This window comes from Pygocentrus nattereri, chromosome 28, assembly GCF_015220715.1.
Source record: "Pygocentrus nattereri isolate fPygNat1 chromosome 28, fPygNat1.pri, whole genome shotgun sequence".
NCBI classification, from domain to species: domain Eukaryota; kingdom Metazoa; phylum Chordata; class Actinopteri; order Characiformes; family Serrasalmidae; genus Pygocentrus; species Pygocentrus nattereri.
In genome coordinates this window covers 23746085-23769344 of record NC_051238.1, presented here as the reverse complement: position 1 = coordinate 23769344, position 23260 = coordinate 23746085, and the positions used below count along the sequence as shown (strand labels likewise).

The 23260-nt window shown below is 40.4% G+C and overlaps 1 protein-coding gene across 1 annotated transcript; it reads right to left on the bottom strand.

Moving 5' to 3' along the window:
• Positions 1-6419: 6419 nt before the first annotated feature.
• On the bottom strand, positions 6420-22611 carry pggt1b (protein geranylgeranyltransferase type I, beta subunit). Its single transcript, XM_017710133.2, has 9 exons — positions 22456-22611; positions 20760-20878; positions 20425-20492; positions 19260-19411; positions 18301-18433; positions 15267-15312; positions 14294-14478; positions 11368-11476; positions 6420-9263 (listed from the first exon to the last, which is right to left on the bottom strand). Exons 1-9 carry the CDS (start codon positions 22581-22583, stop codon positions 9115-9117), a joined length of 1089 nt encoding a protein of 362 aa, XP_017565622.1. The 5' UTR covers positions 22584-22611; the 3' UTR covers positions 6420-9114.
• Between the last annotated feature and the right edge of the window lie 649 nt (positions 22612-23260).

The following is a 23260-nucleotide window of genomic DNA, read 5'->3' as shown; positions in this document are numbered from 1 at the left end:
GGGAAATTTCACCCATCCGTGAAGGGAAACACCACACACACTAGGGGGCAGTGAGCACACTTGCCCGGAGCGGTGGGCAGCCCAATCCGCAGCACCCGGGGAACAGTTGGGGGTTAGGTGTCTTGCTCAAGGACACCTCTGGGAATCGAACCGGCAACCTTCCGGTCACGAGGCTGGATCCCTAACCACCAGCTCATGACTGCCCCGAATAAGCCTACCACTGAATAAGCCTACCACTCTTACCTCCCAGATGGTTCTTCACATACAGTGATTCTACATAGAACCACAGACACTCGAAGAACCATTTGCATGCTTAAACGGTTCCTTGCATAATAAAACAGTACAGATGGAGAACGTGCTGTAAATGATTATACGCGGCACCAGAAGGGCTCTGCTATGCTATTAGAAATAACGTGATGTTTTTACAAGTCATTTCTGACCATTTGTTGGTCAATTTTGACACCAGAGAGGCTTCTTTCTGATTCTATCAAAATATGAAAAACCTAAAAAAATAAAAGATAAAGTTTTCTGCCGACAGCAATGCATTGTTATGATATCAAGCTGAAGACCATGGCAGAATCCTTTTGGGTGCTATGTAGACCAGCTTTCACACATTCTGCATCAGTCGGAAGAACTATTTCACCATGAAGAGAACTCGAGTGTCCATAGTTCTATATGGAACCACCGTCTTTACTAAAACACCCTTGCAGAACCATCTTTTTACAGAGTGCACTCTTACAGAGACACTCGCTTTTGGACGCCTGCTTTCAGTCTCCTAAGAACGTTCCACAGAATGTCCCATTCTACTGTCAGGGCTTGTCTATGGAGATTTTACACTTACTGGCAACTTTGTTAGATACACCTTCCTTGTATCTAACACTCATTGTCCATCGTATCAGCTCCACTAATCACATAGGTGCATTTTGCAGCTCTACAATTACAACTTGTTGTCCACCTGTTTCACTGCTAAATTAACATGTCCTTCAATGGTCAGGACCCCCACAGAGTAGGTGTTATTTGAGTGGAGCATCATTCTCAGCACTGAAGTCACACCGTCGTTGTCGTGGAGTTTTTGAACCCTGTATCCATGCACTGTTCAACCTGTTAGACACTCCAAACTGGTAGATGTAAAGTTAGAGATGATGGCTAATCTGTTGCTGCACAGTTTTGTGTTGACCATTATTCTTCAGTCCTTCATCAGCCGTCACTTTCTGACCTCAGGACTGTTGGCTGGATAATTCTCAGCCCAGCACTAACACTGAGATGTGAGCTCTGCCCTGTGCCTCACAGACACATATGGTAACACACCACCACCATGCCAGTGTCACTCGGGGTGGACCAACAAGGTAGGTCTGTCTAACAGAGTGGACAGTGAGTGGACACAGTGTTTAAAACTCCAGCAGCATTGCTGTGTCTGATCTACTTGTGCTAATGTTATATATGCCGCCACCACATCAACTGCTCAGTGGTGGTCCTGTGAGGGTCCTGACCATGATGTATACAAGCAGTGTGTGCAGTTACCTAAAGTAGCAATATACTATAATTAGAAGGACTATCTGGGTACTTTTAGACATGTAGTGTTCCTTTGTAATTTAATAAGACTATTAAGAGTATTTCAGCAATACATACACTCACCGGCCACTTTATTAGGTACCTTGCTAGTAAAAGGCTGGACCCCCTTTTGCCTTCAGAGCTGTCTTAATTCTTCATGGCAGACTTTCAACAAGGTGTTGGAAACGTTCCTCAGAGATTCTGGTTGGTTATTTGAGTTCCTGCTGCCTTTCTATCATCTGGAACCAGTCTGCCCATTCTCCTCTGACCTCTCACATCAACAAGGCATTTTCGTCCACACAACTGACCGCTCACTGGATGTTTCCTCTTTTTCGGACCGTTCTCTGTAAACCCTAGAGATGGTTGTGTGTGAAAATCCCAGCAGATCAGCAGTTTCTGAAATACTCAGACCAGCCCGTCTGGCACCAACAACCACGCCACATTCAAAGTCCCTTAAATCCCCTTTCTTCCCCGTTCTGATGCTCGGTCTGCACTTCAGCAAGTCGTCTTGACCACCTCTACACGCCTAAATGCACTGAGTTGTGGCCGTGTGATTGGCTGATTAGCTATTTGTGTTACCAAGCACCTGAAGCTGTACCTAATAAAGTGGCCGGTGAGTGTATAAACTAAAATGGCAAGAAAGAGTTTCTCAGATGAGTGGTTCATCAAAAAAATCTAATTCACACAATCCCTCTTTATCGCAATGATGGGGTTAAATGTTTGCCTCTGTAGTTTTGCACTGGAGCTATTTTTTGAGTTACTCTCGTAGCTCCAGTGCAAAACTCAAGAAGCCAACTTCAGACACAAACACGTCTTGCCCAACTGACTGCCATTCTTTTAAAGCGTCCCCTGATGGCTCACAATTCCTGAACCCGCCCTAACATTTACTACATCCTAGAGTTAAGCCTGTGATTACAGTCAACAATACTGAACATGACACTATTTAAACGTTGACTGCCAGAGTGCCACGTAAACCACACGACTATGCTGAATTACCAGGGCTAAAATCGTTCTTCATATGATAATTTTCAGGCATCATCCCACTGTGAGATAACAATGCCAATCACAGGTTGGTTATCAGGTCACAGTGTGAAAAATGAGCGCAGATTATGCATTTGTTTGAATAAATCTTTGTTCAGAGACAAATAATGCAATTAGGTCAAGCATTTGGCAACCAATAAATTCCAACAATGGCCTGCACGCCATGGGGAAATTTATGCATTACTAACACGACCCAGCAGAGAGGAAATTAGAGCGCCGCCGTGCAGAAAGGCTAGTGAATCATGTGATGCTATTCCTGTTCAAAGCCTGAGGTCAACACAACGCATTTCAACTTGAATTTCGCCTCATCTGTAGAAACGCACGACGGCATCATCATTTAAATAACGCCCAAACATGCTCACACAGCCCTTCACTTACTGAAGCACATTGTGCGATTCATTCCTTAAATGAATTTTCAGATATTGAGTTACATTTTCACTTTTTAATTCATGTTGGTAATAAATTCTCTGAAACGATGCTAAAACAGAAAGAAAACTGAAATACTCCGACTGTGCTGGCCTGTCTGGCCAAGCTGCGAACCCACATAGTACTCAGATTTTCCTTTTTTAACTCGGGGCCTCAATAAAATTGTTGTCTCTCATCATTTTCTACTACGCATATCACAATCTTGCTGATACTGTCGCTTTAGAAGTAAAAAACTGCAGCTTCTAACTTCGCATCACGGTCCGTTAAGTCTTTAAAGAGCCTGCTAAGTATATCTAACATTTTTTTTAAATATGAGTTTGATGGAGTATGTAAACATAGTTTATACCATTCACTCCACATCCACACAGTCGTGTACATTTAGTGCATAATGTATTTATTTGGTGAGTTGAACATATTGCAAGAAATAAAACATTAAAATATTATGGGAACTTTTGCACAGCCACATTTCACGTTTTTTTCCTTCTTCAAATAAAAAAAAGCTCTGACAGCACAAGCATAATTGCCCAAATATTTATCAACCTCAGATTAATCACAGACACGTTTCGGCACACAGCCGTCCTCAGTGTGTATATGTGCGCACACGTTTCCTGTGCTGAATTAAGCCTGAGCTCAATTTGTGAGTTTAAAAGTGAAAATGTTTCATTCTGAGTGATCGACATGCCGATGAATTATGAATTATGACTTTAATACATAAACCCACACAAATGTTACTGACCTAGTAGAAAAATGTAGGATATGGGCCCTTTAAAAAACCTACCTCTCCATTCTGAAAATGCAGATCTCACAGAATACGAACACGTTCCACTGTGTGTTACACAGTAAGCCGTCATGTTAAAACCACCTTGTTCCTACACTCATTGTCCATTTTACTGGCTCCACTTACCATACGAGCGCGCTTAGTGGTAGACCGAGGTTTCAAACACCCCAGTGTCACTGCTGGACCGAGAAAAGTCCACCAACCAGAAATATTCAGCGAACAGCATCCTGTGGGCAGAAACTGCCCACTGATGAAAGACTAGAGGATGAGCAACACAAAGAATGCAGAAACGGATGAGCTACTGTCTCTGACTTTACACGTACAGGGTGGAACAACAAGGTAGGCGTGTCCAACAGAGTGGACAGTGAGTGGACACGATGCTTAGAAACTCCAGCAGCGCTGCTGTGTCTGATCCACTCGCACCAGCACAACACAAACACGTCACCACCACGTCAGTGTTACTGCAGCGCTGAGAATGATCCAGCACCTGCGGTGGTCCTGAATGCTGAAGAACAGGCTAATTTTACAAAGTGCAGAGAAACAGATGGACAACCGTCCGCAATGGTGGAACTACACAGTGCTGCTTTATGTTAAGTGGAGCTGATAATGTGGACAATGAGTGTAGAAACGAGGTGGTGTTTCAATGTTATAGCTGATCAGCTGATCATAACAGCAATATCATATTTGGTTAATACTGATTAATGCAGAGAAAGAGGAAGTGGGTGTCGTCCAGCAATTGATCTACAATTGAGCTTCAGTTTAATTTGCTGTTATCAATTGTCTGAATTAACCTGCATCAAGTAAATAATCATATATATATATATATATATATATATATATATATATATATATATATATATATATATATATATATATATATATATATATGCATGACCGTGAAAGAAATGGCCTTTTTCTGCCTGCCTAGAGCAAAACAGACCTCTAGCATTCACTACTGTACATTACTTTCTATGTAAACAGAGACTTTCCATCACAAATAACAGTAGAGTCATTAGGGTCTATGTATAGTTAAGTGTTTATTCTTCAAACGTTTTAAATAAACAGTAATTTCACATTTTGGTTTAAAGAGAAAATGCAGACACAGTCCAAAAAAAAAAAAAAATGATAAAAATATATACACACGACTAGATTACGCTTATGAAGACATACTTTTGTGAGCTTTGTTTCTGAAAGAGAGATTTATCAGGTTTTTGAGGCTTAACTGAGCGGCTCATTAGACTGTGCTTAAACACAGCGAAAAGCAGATGAGCTGCCAAACATTGATTCTCAATACTACTCAGCACTAATACTAAATACTACAGCTACGCGGCGAGCTGGAGCTATTACAAATAATGAAAAATCAACATAATCATCGTCATTTAGTTCAAGTTCAGGTGATGTGTCTGTAGACTTGGCTCATAGTTTATCAAAGCCAACTTCACTTCACTTGTTGGAAAACCGTAGCCTGTGGAACCCGCAGCAAAAGCCAGGACAGCATTTCCTCTGAATCAATACTGCTAGACTTTGATATTGACTCAGAGCTGCTGGCTTATTAAGTGGCATCCCAAATTACAGCCTGAGTTCAGACACACAAAGCAATCAGAGAACATTCGTTTTACCCAAATGAAGTGTACAACAGGGTTATATCCATTCCAGCACAGGTCAATCTGAGAGATACTGAAACTCAGTGCTTTAGGCCATTGTGTTTCATTGAAAATGTATTTATTGAGTAAACACTAATAAAAAGTAAACCCGTTTCTCCCTTGGCCTCATTTATAGCGTATTCATCAAATTAGTTCAATTATAGAGTTGAGCATTGCCACTGGACCTCTCTGTAACAATGAGTTACCAGCTGCACTGTAACACTAGCTTAGACCAAATAGTTCATGTTGTACTGTGAGATTAATAGCAGCATTAACAAGCGTTGCTCCTGAGAACGTTCCTCTAGCATTTTCTCCATTTCTGAATAGATTCTTTCGGTTATCCTACTCTTTCGTGTTTCTGTTAATCAATATGATTATACTTCATACTGGGGAATCAGCCCAAAGTGGGCGTTAGGTTGGGTTAAAAGATTAGGTTAACCCCAAGTGTACATTAAGTGCTCTTTTTAAAGTAGAATTCCAGATTTTTAAAGAGATCATCAAATTCAAATCATTACGATGTTTACAGTGGTGCTGACGGGAACCAGACATCCGAAGAATTTACCGCCAAAAGTTTCTTCACAAAGTTATTGCATAAAATGGTTATGAATGCACGGTCTGATGCTTGAGATACTGTTTTATGACAGCTTTAAAATGAGATTTTAAACCAAGTCATTTTAAAACTGTTTTTAGCACTATTTTAGCAAGATCAATATTAAACATAAAACACCACAGATCGTTTTTTCACTGGTGGTTGTGGACAGTAAATAAAACACGATATGTGTGTTAGGGGTCACAATCTCCAGTTCCTTTCACCACCACTGTAACCAGAGTTTCTCTACAAGACTATTTCACATAAAAAAAAACAAAAAAAAAAAAAAAAACATTGACTCTGTTTACATCTAACCTGCTGAATTACGCAAAAATCATATCCATCGATGACAATGTCATAGAAATAGTCAAACCCAGGACAAAACACAATGGAAATTCAAAATTTCATTTTATTCTCAATTAAATACGCACTGCCTCACCAGCAGTTAGAACTGTTTACTTATCTGACATGAGAATATGCTATTCAATAATTCATTAACACTCACTGGAACTGCAATTTACAGTATTAGCACTTCATAACAATAAAAAGGTGAGTGCCATCACTGACATCCCTTTGACATTGATTTCCGTATATTTATAGAAAAAATATTTTTTTTCCCCCTCAACCTCGATGAAGCGAACATTCAAGTGTCTTCTTGAGACGTCAATTTGCAGCAACACAGGCAAAGAGTGAAAAGAAGTTTGTTCTAAAGTTGGGTGCACACTTACATATCTGAGGCACATTCAATGAGAAAGTCTTCTGACTACACGGCCTGTTTCAGTAAAACAACTACTAAAATAATCAGCTTTTGCTTTGAAAAAGATATCAAATGATACAACACATACAGAGTGACAAAAGGAATATTTTACAGGAATCTTAAAGAAAACTCATTAGAATATTTTAAAGGAGACTTTGCACGGAACAGATATTTTAATCTTCAAACCCAATTTCCAGAAAAGTTCAGACATTTTGTTAAATGTTAGATGCATTTTTAATTGTCTTGAACCTTCACTTGATTGACAAAAGTACAAAGACACTGCAATGTTCTGGGTGATCAATTTGTATTTTATAAATACAAGCAAATTTTGAATTTGATGCCTGCCACACACTCAAAAAAGTTGGGACAGAAGCAAAATAAGAGCGAAAGGTTTATAGAATATTCAAATTGCAGTTTTAAAAACTTTGCAAGCTGGGTTGTGGCTCACCACTTTGCGCCACACTTTGTGAGAGAATGATCAAAGTAAAAAAAAAAAAAACATTTTCAATGCAAGGGTGCAAAGAATTTAGGTCCTTCACCATCTACGGTACATATTGGTCAAAGAATGCTGGAGATGGAGCTGCTGGGTAGAAGGAGAAGAGGTAGACCTCAGAGAAGGTTTATGGATGTAGGGAAGGTGCACATGGAGATGGTTGGTGTGAAAGTTGAGGAGGCAGTGGATAGGGCAAGATGGAGGCAGAAGATCTGCTGTGGCGACCCCTAAAGGGAGCAGCCAAAAGAAGAAGACTACTGTACATACTGCTCAGGGAATTCAAAGAAATCTCAGTTTCTGTAGGGCACGTGTGTCAAGCTCCAGTCCTCACAGGCATAAACACTGCAGACTTCAGCACGCTGCCTCATTAAAAACACACCTGATTCAACTCATCAGCTAATTATCAAGGCCTTTATGAACTGAATTCAAAGCGCAAGATCAGGGTAAATGCTAATATGTGAAGAACTACGGCCCAGAAGGTCCCCAGTTTGGCATGCTGGGGTAGGGCAAGGCCAGAGGGTACTGTTGTATATATGGGACCTTCAAGCCTTCAGACAGCTTTGCCTGAGAACCCATCACACTACTGTGTTAAATATAACCACATGGGCTCTGCCACTGCATCAAAAAGAACACAGAGAAAGTCACACATCAATTCTATGCAGAAATGCAGCTGAATTCTCCGGGCCTGTGCTTCTCACATGGCGTAAAAGCTTGTGCCCACAGCATGGGTGACATGCATATGTGCGAAAGTACCACTGACATGGAGGCATATAAAAGGATTTCAGACAAACATACGATGCCATCAAGATGACCTCCTTTCCCAGGAAATTCAGGGTTATTTTAGCAAGACAAGGCCAGGCCTCATTCTGCACATGCCACAACAGCGTGGCTTTGTAGACACAAAGTGCATGTGTTTGACTGGTCAGCCTGGAGTCCAGATCTGTCTCCTACTGAAAATGTACGGTTCATCATTAAGAAGAGAATCGGACAACGACAACCACGGACCGTTGAGCAGCTGAAGTCTTGTATGAAACAACGATGGGCGAAAATTCCTCGTGCAAAACTGCAATTAGTATCCTCAGCTCTGAAAAGATCAAAAAGTGTAATTAAAAGGCAAAGGTGATGTAACACTGGTAAACATGCCTCTGTCCCAAATTTCTTGCAGTAATTCAATTCTAATTCTTGTTTACATTTAGACAACACAAGTTGGTCAGTGCACAAACTGGAAATCTTTTCTTTGTACTTTTGCCGGTTAAATAAAGGTTCAAGAGAAGTAACACATCACAGATTCTTGTTTTTATTGCATTTTACAAAACGTCCGTACTTTTCCGAAAACGTGGTTTGTACATTTTCAACATCGCTAGATTGCTCTTATGTATAGAAATGAAAAAAAAAAAAAACTTGGTGGTTAACAAAACACTGATCCAAGGCAGAAGAAGAAAGTGAGTTAGAGATAAAGTTGTATGGCCCTAACCAAATGTTTCACAATGCTTCTCAATGTCTAACCCAGAAAATAAACAACGCATCAGGGAGAAACAAATCTTGTTCATGTGTAGACCACCCAAACATACGGTCAGCACAGGCCAAGCAGCAACTCTAAGTTTCACTTTTAATAATTAATCATGCCGGACTGTATAACTTATTCATCACGTCCTTCCTCCCTGCCCTCCTTTTCGGGTGGCAGTCCGTGGTCCGGTCAGTTTCTATTGCTAAGGTGAATGAGGCTGGGCTTCAGAGAGGCGAGGCTGGACTTGCCGGGGGGCTGCACATGGCTTGTAGGCTGCTGTGGTCTTGATGTAGACAGGGGGGGGGGGGGGGTTGTGGGAGGGCATGCTGTCATGTGCAGCTTTCTCTCCACGTCTGATGCAGCCGCTGCAGGTACTCGAAGGCCCTGTCGCTGACGTTGAGGGCTGGGTGCACTTTACGCAGGTTAGGCTCGCCTATCAGGCTCAGGCCACAGATGCCGAAGTACGTGTGCAGAGGGTCTGAGACGCAGAAGGTTGTGATAGGGGGGAGAGGCAGGGAAAGTAGGTCAGCTGAACAGCACACATATGGCGAACGCTACTCAAGCTACTCAGAGTACAGAGTACATCTGCAGAATATCCACAAACGGACTCGGTATGTAAATTAGGACATTCACAATGCAGAGCTGGTGATGAGAATAGGTTTCAATGGCACAATATTTTGCAAATAAGTCACAGTACTTGATATTTGATGCCCTTAAAAACACACGCGCACACACACACACCTCCTGTTCTTTGGGTACTATTCTCCCTGCATGTACCTCTCTGCCATTAAACACTCTTTAGGACTTCTTTATGAATGGATGGGGCCAAACTGCTGTTGGCTGAACAGGAGGATATAGGAGGAAGACAAATTGATTCTCGTGACATCACAGGAAGAGTTTATTCAAAACGAGATGTTTTTGCTGCATAATTTCCATATATAAACTGGGTGGACTGCACTGTGAATCGTACGTTTGGAAATTTTAAAATATGTTTACACATTACTTCTAACTCTTATTTTAAATCTTTTTTTTTTGTCAAAAGTGAGGGAAGTTTGGTTTTTAATAATAAAAAAAATAATAAATAAATAAATTAAAAAAAACGTTTTGGGCCAAAAGCTTCCCTAAAGCAAAACGACTGCAAGAGTGACATCAGGCAGCATAATCATTTCGTGTAATAACTCCGTGACGAAGCTTTTAGGGGCTTTAAATCCTTCATGTAACTGGCCACCTTCACCACTACTGTGAACAATTTGGTGAGAATCTTATTTTTTTTTTTAAGAAATGATGCATTGCGCACATGAAACCACTCCGAACGACTCTGCTAACATATAATGGATTTATTTATGCAAAAATTAAAATAAATAAATAAATCTGTGGAATTGCCCACATGAGTTTGCATGAATACAGTTAATGGATCCATAGAGTACATGTACTCTAGGCTAAAATAATGTGCTATAACCTTGCCATGGCACGGTTTGATTGGGCTATTTTATGTACTATTATACTATTTTATATTGCATATTTTCACTAGTATGGCAACATGGATTTAAGCTTAAATTATAACTGAACACTGGTAAAGGCATTTACAGTCCAGCTCAACTTCAACATTAATGATAAGAAAAAAAAAAAAAAAAAAAACCAAATCATTGCTAATTATTCTAGCTAGAGTTGTATGATGAACAGAACCACACTTATTTTACTGGGATGCCTCGAAATTTATTAAAAGTACTTTGCAGAATCATTGATATGATTAAAGACTGGCCTAAATTATACATTTTACCAAAGGTATTTACATTTGTTATATCATTTGCATGCCTCGTTTGATTAAAACACTGAAATATAGTAAAAACCTTGTGATTTCATAGCAGGTGTTTGAGTACTGCAGCCTTCTATGACGTCAGTCTCGGAAAGCCCCATAAAGATAACGATCGAAAAGCAATGTATTGCGAGGCCCTAATTCTAGAACATCACATCGAAACCCATTAAGTTTTGATTTAGCGTGTCTGCTTTTGTGGATGCAAAGATAATATCTACACACCAAGATGAAAATCTGATGAGCCTGACATAATGCAGAGTAAGGGCGCATGAATAATGCATGAAGGCCCTTTTAAAACGTCCCGACACTCCCAAGAGAGCCTGCGTAAAAGGCTTTTCCTGCACAGCATGTGGTCTATATTGTGTTATAATGAAAACATTCTGGGATTAAACAGAACACAAACACATTAATCCATATTAGTAAGCAAATAAATCAATGTAACAAGTGCATCCTTCAAAAAATGATCAGGTTCTTCTCGGGGGAGCGTTCGAGAACTTACAGGACATCGAGGGAGCGTTTCAATTTTTGAAATGATCACTTATGATCATCTTTCTACTAGAGATCTAGAGAAATTCTGGACATCAACAGAAGCCTTCACATGTTCCAGTAACCTGAAACTGTTCTTTCTAAGCCCTGCAAGTCTGGACAAACATCTCATCAATAAGACATTCAGCACTCATGTACTGGGTTACACCGTGGTTTCAACTAACAATGTCGATTGTGCACATATGCGCACACACCTCTGCAGAGAGAACATTCATCTTACCTGGGTGACTGTCCGGCCATTTGGCAAAGCCCCCCACCAGGCTGTCTTGAGTGGACAGGATGTAGTTCCGGTTCTTTTCAAAATTAGTGAACTGAAATATATCTAGAAGCTGAGAGACAGAAAAGCAGAAGTTAGGTCAAGTGGTTTACTCAGAGCCTGTGCCATGTCTTGACTTACTGTACACGCTGACAGTAACTAATGTACTACAAAATAAATAAATACTTTTTTAACTATTAAAAATTATACACATACTGAATCAGTTACATTCTAAAGAGGGTTAAAATATCCTGCAAAACTGTTGATGCTTAGTACAGTCTTGCATGAGTTTACTATTGACTTCAACATTAAAAACAAAAACAATATTTGTCACTGACAGATATTTTTGCCCTTTTGTGTTTCCTCTGTTGAACCTGAGCTGAGCAGGACTACGACAGAAGACACTGACATCAAACGATCCCCTGACTAATCAGAATTAGGGCAGATTTTTCATTGTTTTTATCCTGAGCAAGTTAGCTAACATTTTAAAAACTGCAAACAGTAAAATTCACTTTAATTATAAATATATATATATTTTGCTGTGTCTATTATTTTTATGACCGATCAGTTCTACAATTTCATACAGTTGAAACTGGCTTTGGAGAGAAGCTTGTTGATGGACCTTTCCTTCTATTCCTCTCTAGATGCCCGAGATGCAGTTCTTTCTGCAGACTTCGTTGGTCAGTAAATGCTTACGCTGCTTAAATGATTTGTTGCCTATAACAGCCACAATACTATATTTGCATTATTCTAATGCTAGCAAATGACTATTGGTCAAATTCCTTCTTGCGTTAGTCACCAACATCACTGCAGATACCGACCGCAGTCACTCCTGACTTAATGCATTTTTACCCCCGTAATTCAATCTCATACAGATTCAAACACCAACTTCCGTCATAGGGCTGTTTATGTTATGTAGCTATGGCGTTTGTCAACTGCCATGAGGTCTGAAATGCTCACATAGTACTGATTTTTCGACCTTTTCACTCCTAAAATGTCGTTTATATTTTTTAATAGCTAAAATGAACATCAAGGTACAAATCCTAAGGAACACTGAGATGTTTATATCAGAGAGCATCAAGACCTGCGGTCACACTGCCAGCCCCTTCAGGTCTAATCATTTGCAACTGACAAGTAAAGCGTTGGCTTTACTTGCACATTCCTGATTTCTTGGAAGGCTTAATACTACCTTAAACAAACATAGATGAACTGCCCTTAGGCGGTATGCACACACCTGTTTTTTTCAGTCAGGGCTGGTTTATAAACATTAGTGTTTGATAAAATTTACTTACAATAATAACAGTACTTGATCTACTGAGAGGGCTGGGCTCGGACCTTAAAATCAGGGTGTCTAAATAATCCCGTTTTTACTGGATCTTTTAGTCAAACCAAGCAGTAACACGGCAATGGAATGCTCTGCCCATGGACCGAGCTACGCAATCCTTTTTAGAAGAAGTTCAACAGTTTCGCTGCTTTTTCCACATTTCTGTGCACTTAATGAGAGGAAGTAATGGGCTGAACTTTAATAACTGCGCTAACTGTGTGACACAGTTCAACACCAGGTCAATAAAAAAGCTATATGTTGTAGTAAAAGAACCAAAGTGTATTTCCTGGAAATGACCGAAGCCGGGACATAAGATGCAAACTACTGCAGCGCATGTAAAGAAACCGAATCATTTGCAGCTGCGGCAGATGGAGAAAGGTCCTTGCTCAGGGCAAACACACGCAATACACACTGCTGATGTGTGTGCTTGCACAGCCAACCTAACATGCAAGCTGTGAAACACCAACGCAGCGCTGAGAGGAAGAATCGCTGAGGCCTTAGTACCACAGCAGTATCTAATATCTCTATATACACTATATCTAAAGGAGCAGTAAACTAGAACCGCAGTCATGAAGCCATCAGCTGAACGTGTAGAAAAGAACCAGAAAACTTCGTCTTCCTAAAGGGAGCGCCTGCAATGCAGAAGTGACATAGTCAGGACAGCAAAGCCCCAACTTCCCGTCTGTCGAAGCACAATGGATTGTGTTCGTACAACAAGAGAAAACGCAACTTTCCCCTTTCTCCAAATAAAGTCAATGACCTACAGCATGTTTGGTGCACACAGGAGCTACAAGGCTCACGTAGGTGCCAAGTATAGACAAAAACATGCAAAGTACATTGCAATACTATAAAAACAGTATTAGCTATCCTGAGACTTTTCATCTATACTGTTGCTCATTTTTACAGTATGTCAACTAACTACTCAATATGACGTTTATGTATTAGGTTAAAAAAAAATGTTATTCAACTAGTCACAAAATATCATTATGAACAAAAAACTAAACAGGAAGACACGTCACATCAGTATTTTATGTTTACTCTAATTAAACGATTAAATTCTGAGCTCTTATCAGCGCGTATTTAAGTCCTGAATGAGCTCATAGGCTCAACTAGAGAGGAAAAACAGTGCATCCAAGAAGAATGAAAGCCTTGTGCATATTTAATATAGTGATCCATATAAAATATAGCAGCACACACAAAGCTCTGGTTCTACATGTTGAAACTAACTGATCAAATGATTTTACTGTCGCCAACGCAGACGCGCATAAGGAACAACTCCTCTGGTGGCGGATATAAACAAGCGGCTTTCTTTAATGTTCCTGTAATGTGAGGTATAAGCTTCCACGAGTTGCTCGCTACACTACAAATCATTAAACCTTATATACCAAATGTCTCTCCGCTGATCCACTACATCTGGGATAAGGGGAAAACTGCATAAAAATCGTTTTTTGATGAAGGATCAAGGAAAACGACTTAAAAATACCGTAATTTTACAGAAATAAACATCAACGACATAAAAAAAAAAGAAAAAAGAATGATTTGTTGGAAATGTGGATTCTCCATTACCTCTAGTGTTGCGCCCACCCAGAATGAGTAGCATGTATCCACAGGCTTGTTGGGGCGCCCATGGAAGCCATTCTGCTGTCTGAGGATGCACCACCTGCGTATTCTGTTCAACTCTCTCTCACTGAACATCTCCTCTAATTTGCCCATCAGACACAGCGTGGCTATGGCACAAAACGTGGAACCACCTGAGGAAAGAGCAGCGCAATAATAACACCATGTCCCAATGGTAGCATTTAGCATTTCCAGTTGCTACAGGCGCTCCAACATCACTTCTCTTCGACCCCCTGAAGGCAGCACTTAAATACGACAACTGCGTATTTAATAGTGAGGTGGAATGAAGTATAACAGGGATGGTGGTATATAAATCTTGTATTTGGCAAAAAATGGGATACAGGGGTTCCTGTATTTAAGAAAATACTTGGGTATTTACTGTAATTTTACTTATACAAGCCAATAAAGATAAACTACATGCTTCAGGCTAAATCTAAGTGACAATTACTACAATCCAGCAACAGCAAACTAGAAGAAGAGCTAATAAAATCTGTTCAGATTTCTACAAATTGACAAGGTCAAACATGGCACAGAGTAATATACTCCCTGCAGCATCACATTCAGTTGCTGGGAAGTTCCACCAAATAATAGTGTTTGATGTGCCACGCATCAGTGAATTACTGTTTGAGGCGCAGATTTGGGCAGATCAAAGAGACTGTCAGCAATATCCTGTGATCCTTTGTTGAGCCATACAGTGTTCACAGTAGCCGTAGAAACTCAGCTAAGCAATAACTATTCAGGAGAAATGAATAGATGGCGAAACGGGCCTGGAGACAGAGACTTTCAGTAACTGGAGAGCACAGCTCCCCCTCACTGAACTGTTCTAAGGACAAACCAGATGGCAGGTGCATACGGAAGCAGCTGATAGGTGTGTGTCTGTATGTACATACATCACACATCATCTGCAATCATGACTACTCACCATGAGACTCCAAGCCAGCTCCCTGGCCAATCCCATTATCATAAGACTGAAAAAAAAAAAAAAAAAAAAAAGATTAAAATAATGAATTATGTAACTTCTAGTGAGATAAACGGCAAGTACAAATGTTATACATTGTGTAAAGCTGCACGGATCATCTAGGCATAAAACGCAACGTTCAATAAAATTGTTGAGTACTGCGATGACTATATGAGAAACAAACTGTGCAGCTCTGAATCTGCGTGTCCAGCAAATAGACTTTTTTTTGCTGTGCAAACCGAAATCTAAATGATCTCACCTTTAAGCAAATGGAAAAATAATTATGCTTTCAGAACATTATATATGCGGAAATTGCAAAATAAATTAAAAAAAAAAAAAAATCTAATTGCTACTTCCATCACAGCTGCAAGCATATTTTGTGCACTGTAAATCTGTAAACAGTGTAAAAGCCTGCAAAAAAGCATCTAGTTTTATTTTCTAAATTAAAACACTATAATTCCTTTAATACCTCCTTATGGTGAGGGAGGTTTGCTTTGACAGCAGCTGTCGTTGCTCCACACATTGTACAAACATGGGGACTGTGAACAGTTCTCACATTTGAGGAATTTTTACAGGTTATTAGTTAAGACATTTTGAGCTGCGCTTGTCTCAGGTCAATTGTAATTGGCTGAATAGCACGGTGGTTAAGTCACATCACTGCTCTAATATCAGACACGGCTACATTCCAATCCAACCTGATCGAATCGAAATCATTCTGGCGTTGCGTAGATTCGCTTTGATCCATTCTCTTATCCCTTAATGCTGTGGTTATCGTGGAAACTTCATTGTTAAAATTACAACAAATCATGAATCTCCATCCTAGAAGGTCTACTGTACTGTATATTCAGGGTTAGGTTTTTCAGCAATGATGATGCTGACCTTAATCATGCTCAGTAAATTGATTGCACTGGCTAGTCAATTACTGCCTATTCAAAATCACATTACTGGTTTGTGCTGTTTTAGCCAGTGGATAATTGATTTAAATAGTCCATTTGCTTATCAATTCCATGGTAATTAGTCACTTACCTACTCAGTTATAACAACAACAACATAGGATACAGGATTATGATAATTTAGAACAATCAATCAACACCAGTTATGTACATCTACAGTATGCATGCAATGTATGAGTGTGTTTGGATGAAACACACTATAGAAAAGCTTATAATTCCATAAAAGATTAAAAATAAACAATTATTGAAAAACAAAAAACAGGATAACAAAACGGTGCGCACTATATACAAGTCAAATGAAGCCCTGTTTACAATCTATAGCAAACAAATGTTTCTAACCTCTCTCTTTCCTCAGTCCCTGGGAGGTTTAAGAAGTCAAGCACCAAACATGGAATACATGAGAGGATTACTGGGTTGAGGAGCCCTCTAGCCCACATGACAACAACCATTTATAGATATCTGGGAATAACCTGCCGCTCAGGGCCAATACTAGTTCACGCCCCACCCCCCCGGCCCCAAATAAAACTGTAGTAGCCACTATCTCTTTTTAAAAAAAACAAACAAAACAAAAACACGCTACTCACTATAATCAACAAAAACAGGACCGCTGCTGGCTCTGATGGTGGATTATATAATCTACCAGATTAGAATCGCCACCAACAGAGCAGATTTTCTACGAGCCAGATAAAGGGAGTGGATCACACGCCTGTCTGCTCTTCTGCGCTTGCCCCCTTGCCCTCTCTGGCCCAGTCCCCTGTGGGTTAGGCGGTTCATAGGGAGGACGGAGGTAAAATAGCCTGGCCTTTGTGCCGAGATGATTATATTTCGGATCGCGTTTCAACGGCTTTGTTTGTAGATGAGTGTATCTAAGAATCTAAAACAGAAGGCTGATCATGACAACTTGACAGTAACACTAAAGACAAAGCAGAACAAAATGAATTAATAGAAACATTATATAAAGCTGACCTGGGGTGACTTGAGTGCTTTTCAGGAATGTCACATGTATGACAGCACATGTCATTAAAAAGTGCTCCCAGTGTTAAAACAAATAAATGTTATATACACTATAATAATATATTTATTAAAAAAATAAATATGACGTGGAAATATAATGTAAAGTAACTAGTGACTGCACAGATCTGATCACAGAGTATAGATATTTGCATAAGAAGAAGATACTAATAAGGAAAGATTTTTTTTTCCATGTTCATTCATTTCTCAATTTCTGACATATTATTCATAAACATGGGAGAGCCACAAATTTCATTTTGCATTCTCATTTCTGTTGTGATCTATATTGGATTACCAATTTTCTGTTCACACAAAGCTAAAGCATTAAGTTGGTGGTGTACATTCACTTTCCCACGCTGGGTTTAAAGCTGGTAGTGTACACCGACTTTCCCGCTCTGCTACTTATGGCAGTTCAGCTGAAATTTGAGGCATGTAACACAAGCATTCTGCATGTGGCAGTTTTAGTGAATGCTTTACTAGATACTTCAGTTCAAAACGTAATTCTGAACGGGAGCAGCCTGTTAGCTACAAGACGGCTGTTAACTATAAACGCCCGAGGCCCTCCAGCCATTTACAGTCTATATAGTGGTCCAGTAACTGCATAAGGACCCTTGGTATGCAATTAGATTAGATTAAAGATTTAAACATAACCATAGGGACTGGTTGAGACTTTCTTCCTTCGTATACACATACAATTTTTCACTGCAAACATGTGTATACATGCTCTTTCTGTGGGCTAGTAGTGCTTGAATAGTTTGAGTATGGTATCTTATCTGAAGTGTTTCACTTAAAGACAATTTATTTTAAAGCCTGCTCATTTTAAAAGCCAATACACAAGACTTCAGGCCAACACTAGAGCCCAAGTTTAAAATAAAAGTTTGCTTTCTTGAATAAAAGCAAAGGAAAAGGTACCCCAGCTCTTCAGATTCCTCTGTAGAGTGTTTACTACGCCCGGGTCTCACTGCAGGTTGCCAAGTCTTTGTTAGAGAGGAAGGAACTTCTTAAACATCAAAGCAGAGGAGTCTCAGACTCACCATACTTCTCCTGATGTAATCGATGGCCTTCTTGCAGTCTATCCCTGACCAGTCATCCAGCATGTAGCAGATACAAGCAGCGCAGTACACAAACCTCATGTCATTTTCACTTCCCTCGGGCACTGCATAGAAACTTCACAGCAGACAAAACAGACACCATTCACTCACTGCACAGCCAAGACTTCGATGCATTGTGTTTAGCACATCTGATCCAGAGGGTTTAGTTTGACAGGGTCTGCAGAGACACATGTATGCTGTATTGTGGGATATTACATCAAGAGGAAAGCACAAAGCATCTGGATTGTCTGCACCACAAACTGGGTCACATATCTATGACACAAAAACGGCCTTGTGGTAAATGCAGCAAAAGTGCATATCAAGTCATTGGGAACTTACAACATCCATTCCAAGTGCTGGAGTCACACTGGCAAAGAAGATGCATGGTGACGTCAAAGAGACTCTCTGTGCTCATGTTCAATGGCTTCAAATGCAGCCAGGCTTTTGGTGTACAGATATTTCCTTAAAATTACAATAAGGGAAGCTGCGCCTTGGATAAGACTTATTGTTTTTGGCTTCTCTAACATTTAAATGCAACTAAACTACAGTTTAAATCAAGCCGTACATCTTACTAATAACTAAAGGGAACTACAACACGTAATACCTGACTGTGGGCGTAACGGGTCTGCATCTTTCTTTGGATACAGAAAAAATTAACCAGAAATGCTCAATGAGTAGCCTTAACATCACTGTGTATTTCTACGTTGTAATTCTTTGTGTCTGTGATGTGCAATGTTCAAACTGTCTCAAACCTATCAAGGAATGAGAATTAATTCAGGATGTTAGGGAGGGAGAACGCTAATCTCCGCAGAGCTGTAGCCTGGAAAGAACCCAGCCTGACATGCTTGGCCTAGTGGACAGGTTTCTATAAAAAGATAAATTGATAGCTATACTGCACATACCTGCCATCTTCTAGTTGCAGGGCCTTTAGGCCTGCCAGGCAAGCCCCTTTATTGACTCGACTGAGGTCATCTCCCAGAACAATGAGACAGGCTAAGCCAGTGTAGGTCATAGCCACATGGCCACTGTCATAAGGATGAGGAGATCCAGGGCCCTAGAAACATACATACACACAGACAGGTCCATTTTCATTATTTTATACACTCACCAGACATTTTATTAGGTGTTGCTAGTAAAAGGTTGGACCCCCTTTCAGAACTGTCTTAATTCTTTGTGGCAGACTTTCAACAAAGTGTTGGAAACGTTCCTCAGAGATTTTGGTTGGTTATTTGAGTTCCTGTTGTCTTTCTATCATCTGGAACCAGTCTGTCCATTCTCCTCTGACCTCTCACATCAACAAGGCATTTTCGTCCACACAACTGACCGCTCACTGGATATTTCCTCTTTTTCGGACCGTTCTCTGTAAACCCTAGAGATGGTTGTGCGTGAAAATCCCAGCAGATCAGCAGTTTCTGAAATACTCAGACCAGCCCGTCTGTCACCAACAACCACGCCACGTTCAAAGTCCCTTAAATCCCCTTTCTTCCCCGTTCTGATGCTCGGTCTGCACTTCAGCAAGTCGTCTTGACCACCTCTACATGCCTAAATGCACTGAGTTGCAGCCGTGTGATTGGCTGATTAGCTGTCTGTGTTAACAAGCAATTGTACCTAATAAAGTGGCTGGTGAGCGCATGCAATAATGTCTTATACAGTGTGTGCGCAACTGCTACAAACTATTCATCAAAAACCTTTTACTCATTTTTTTAAGAATTCTGTGAAGAAGGAAAAAAAAAAAAAAAAAAAAAAAAAAAAAAAAAAAAAAAAATCAGAAATGTAAATTATGTATTTTTCATTTTTGAAAACTGACCAGCCCTGAGATTTGATCTGCACTTTATACAGCTGTTACACAGCTTTCTCAGTCTCAATCTTCTACAAGCCCATTCATCATTCTGGACACTGATAACATTTATTCATTTTTATTTAGTTTCCTAGTGTCCCACACATCATTTAAATCACAATAAATCATTTTCAAGCAAGAAGAAACATAAAAGGCATGCCAATAAAAAACATCTCAATATCTTGACTGTGTATTTTACAGGATATTTTGCTTTGTACAGCATTACTAACCTTTGAGGTATTGTATGGAACTCCAATGTGTGATGATCCTCGGAAACCACAGCGGCCAAGATTGGACTCTGGCAATATTGAGAACAAAGGACAAACAGCAGCCTTATGAAGAAAATCTGGATTTACAGCATATAAAATATCAACACTGCCATCTAGTGGCACTAAGATTTCTCTACTAGTAATGCCTTGAGAACATTTGTCCATTTCAATTTGGTTCAAAGCACTAAACACACAAACATGGAAAGGAATTAAATGCCTCTATATCAAAGCATTGCTCAAATGATTTAATGGCAGTCATACAACGTTTTAAATCCAGAAGAGAACACATCACTTACGGTCCTCGGTGGGAATAACTTGCAGTGAGTATATCCACTCAATCAAGCTGGGCTTGTCCACAACATCCAAGGCATCGAGAACATCAAGTCCAGACAGGGCAAAGAATACAATCGTCAACCTAAACAAATAAAAATAAGACATTTAAACCGACTTACATTCACGCTGCTTGCTTTCCCCTGCAATTCTGCGGCAGACATGAACAGCCACGGACACAACACAACCCACAGATGACTAAAACTAGAGCAAGCACAGCAAAAGTACACTCACTGGCCACTTTATTAGGTACATGTTCAATTGCTTGGCAACACAAATAGCTAATCTGCCAATCACACGGCCACAACTGAGTGCATTTAGGCATGTAGAGGTGGTCAAGACGACTTGCTGAAGTGCAGACCGAGCATCAGAACGGGGAAGAAAGGGGATTTAAGGGGTTTTGAACGTGGCGTGGTTGTTGGTGCCAGACGGGCTGGTCTGAGTATTTCAGAAACTGCTGATCTGCTGGGATTTTCACACACAACCATCTCTAGGGTTTACAGAGAACGGTCCGAAAAAGAGGAAACATCCAGTGAGCGGTCAGTCGTGTGGACGAAAATGCCTCGTTGATGTGAGAGGTCAGAAGAGAATGGACAGACTGGTTCCAGATGATAGAAAGGCAGCAGGAACTCAAATAACCAACCAACCAAGGAACGTTTCCAACACCTTGTTGAAAGTCTGCCACAAAGAATTAAGACAGTTCTGAAGGCAAAGGTGTACCTAATAAAGTGGCAGGTGTGTATAACATCACAGAAATTTAAGAGGTTTTCACAACACACGAGGTCACTGCATATTTTATCTTGATAAACTGGAAAAAGAGGAGTGCCACGTTTAAATATACTAGCAAAAACTAGGAATACAATGATTCATCACTGTTTCAGATACTGGGATACACCAAGTTTTAAAACAACAGGACTAATGATGCTCGCTTTGTACTCAAAAAAGCAGCTGGGAAGTGTTTTCACGTACTGACGATATCCAGCATACCCTCAGAAAAGCGTGCATGTATTAGTATAGGACACATCATGCTGTAATTTATCACGATTACGATCAATCTGGTCATTTTGGCCATCCCTACTGCAAACATCTGAACGATACGTGATTTTGAAGAGTGAAGAGTTATATTAAGAATTATTAAAGAGTTTTGCTGATGACGTTTCTATTCATTTATACCGCACAGATATAAAGATCTCTTCCTGCCAGCAACGCTAAATCGTACCGGCATCCTCAGCTGCCTCTCAAATCGGCGTAAACAGCGCGATCGCAGAAGGAAACGGCTTCTAAATGACGGAAAGGTCGGAAATCTCCTCGCTCTCATCCACAGTGTCCACGATTTCCCACTCAGCCGTGTGAAGGGGCGAGGTAGCTAACCGAGCTAACTAGCCAGAGGAGCTAGACTGCTAGCTCGGTTAGCTACGAGGCTACGACCGGCTTCTTGCTCGAATTTTCCCGTTCCACCTTAAACGGAGCAGCAGTTACCCTCTGGCCGTAACGCCGTCTTACTGCTGCACGATTTAAGGTGGAACGGGGAAACCTCGAACGACAAGCTGATGAAGAAGAAGCCAACCGGAGCCTCGCTCGCTGACGCTTAGCCAGCGCAGCTAGCGCAGCCAACAAAACACGTCTTTACGTTTTGAAAAGAGGTTTGGTTTCTTTAAATACCTGCTAGTTTCATACGACGAATACCGCTCTGGTAACACCTGGAGGCATCTTTGGAAAAAACGTACGTGTCTGTCTTTTAAAAAGTAAATCTGATCAAAATCATCCGCTGAATTCTCTTCTTCCGCCATCTTTCCTTATGCGGGTAGTAGCCGCTGTTTGCGGCCTACCGGCGGGAAAACACCCAACAAAATAAAAGCCCTGTTTGTCGAACTCCTCGGAGCGGGGAAAAACTCCCGATCTCCAAAACTTTCCTTCCTATCACATAAACAAAATCTGAATATTAATACAAATCAAAAAGCCTGGTCCAAAATATGCAGTTTTGAGTCGCCGCACGGATACAGTAGTGCTGTAGACTGAGAGAGTGGTTTGACGTGAAACGCTCCGTTCAAAACAAACTTAAGGAGACAGACAGACAGACAGACAGACAGACAGACAGACAGATACAACCCCAATTCCAATGAAGTTGGGACGTTGTGTAAAACATAAATAAAAACCGAATACGATGATTTGCAAATCCTTTCAACCTATATTCAATTGAATATACAAAAAAGGCAAGATATTTAATGTTCAAACGGATAAACTATTGTTTTTTGCTAATATTCACTCATTTTGAATTTGATGCCTGCAACACGTTCCAAAGAAGTTGGGACAGGGGCGTGTTTACCACTGTGTTACATCACCTTTCCTTTTAACAACACTCAGTAAGCGTTTGGGAACTGAGGACACTGATTGTTGAAGCTTTGTAGGTGGAATTCTTTCCCATTCTTGCTTGATGTACAGCTTCAGTTGCTCAGCAGTCCGGGGG

Excerpts from the sequence above, each read along its gene's own strand:
- pggt1b (XM_017710133.2), bottom strand. The coding sequence starts at position 22,583 with ATGGCGGAAGAAGAGAATTCAGCGGATGATTTTGATCAGATTTACTTT. Across the intron at positions 18,434-19,259 it reads CTGCAACTAGAAGATGGCAG|TTTCTATGCAGTGCCCGAGG; the intron begins GTATGTGCAGTA and ends TCTGCTGTGAAG. Across the intron at positions 15,313-18,300 it reads ATTACATCAGGAGAAGTATG|TCTTATGATAATGGGATTGG; the intron begins GTGAGTCTGAGA and ends TTTTTTTTTCAG.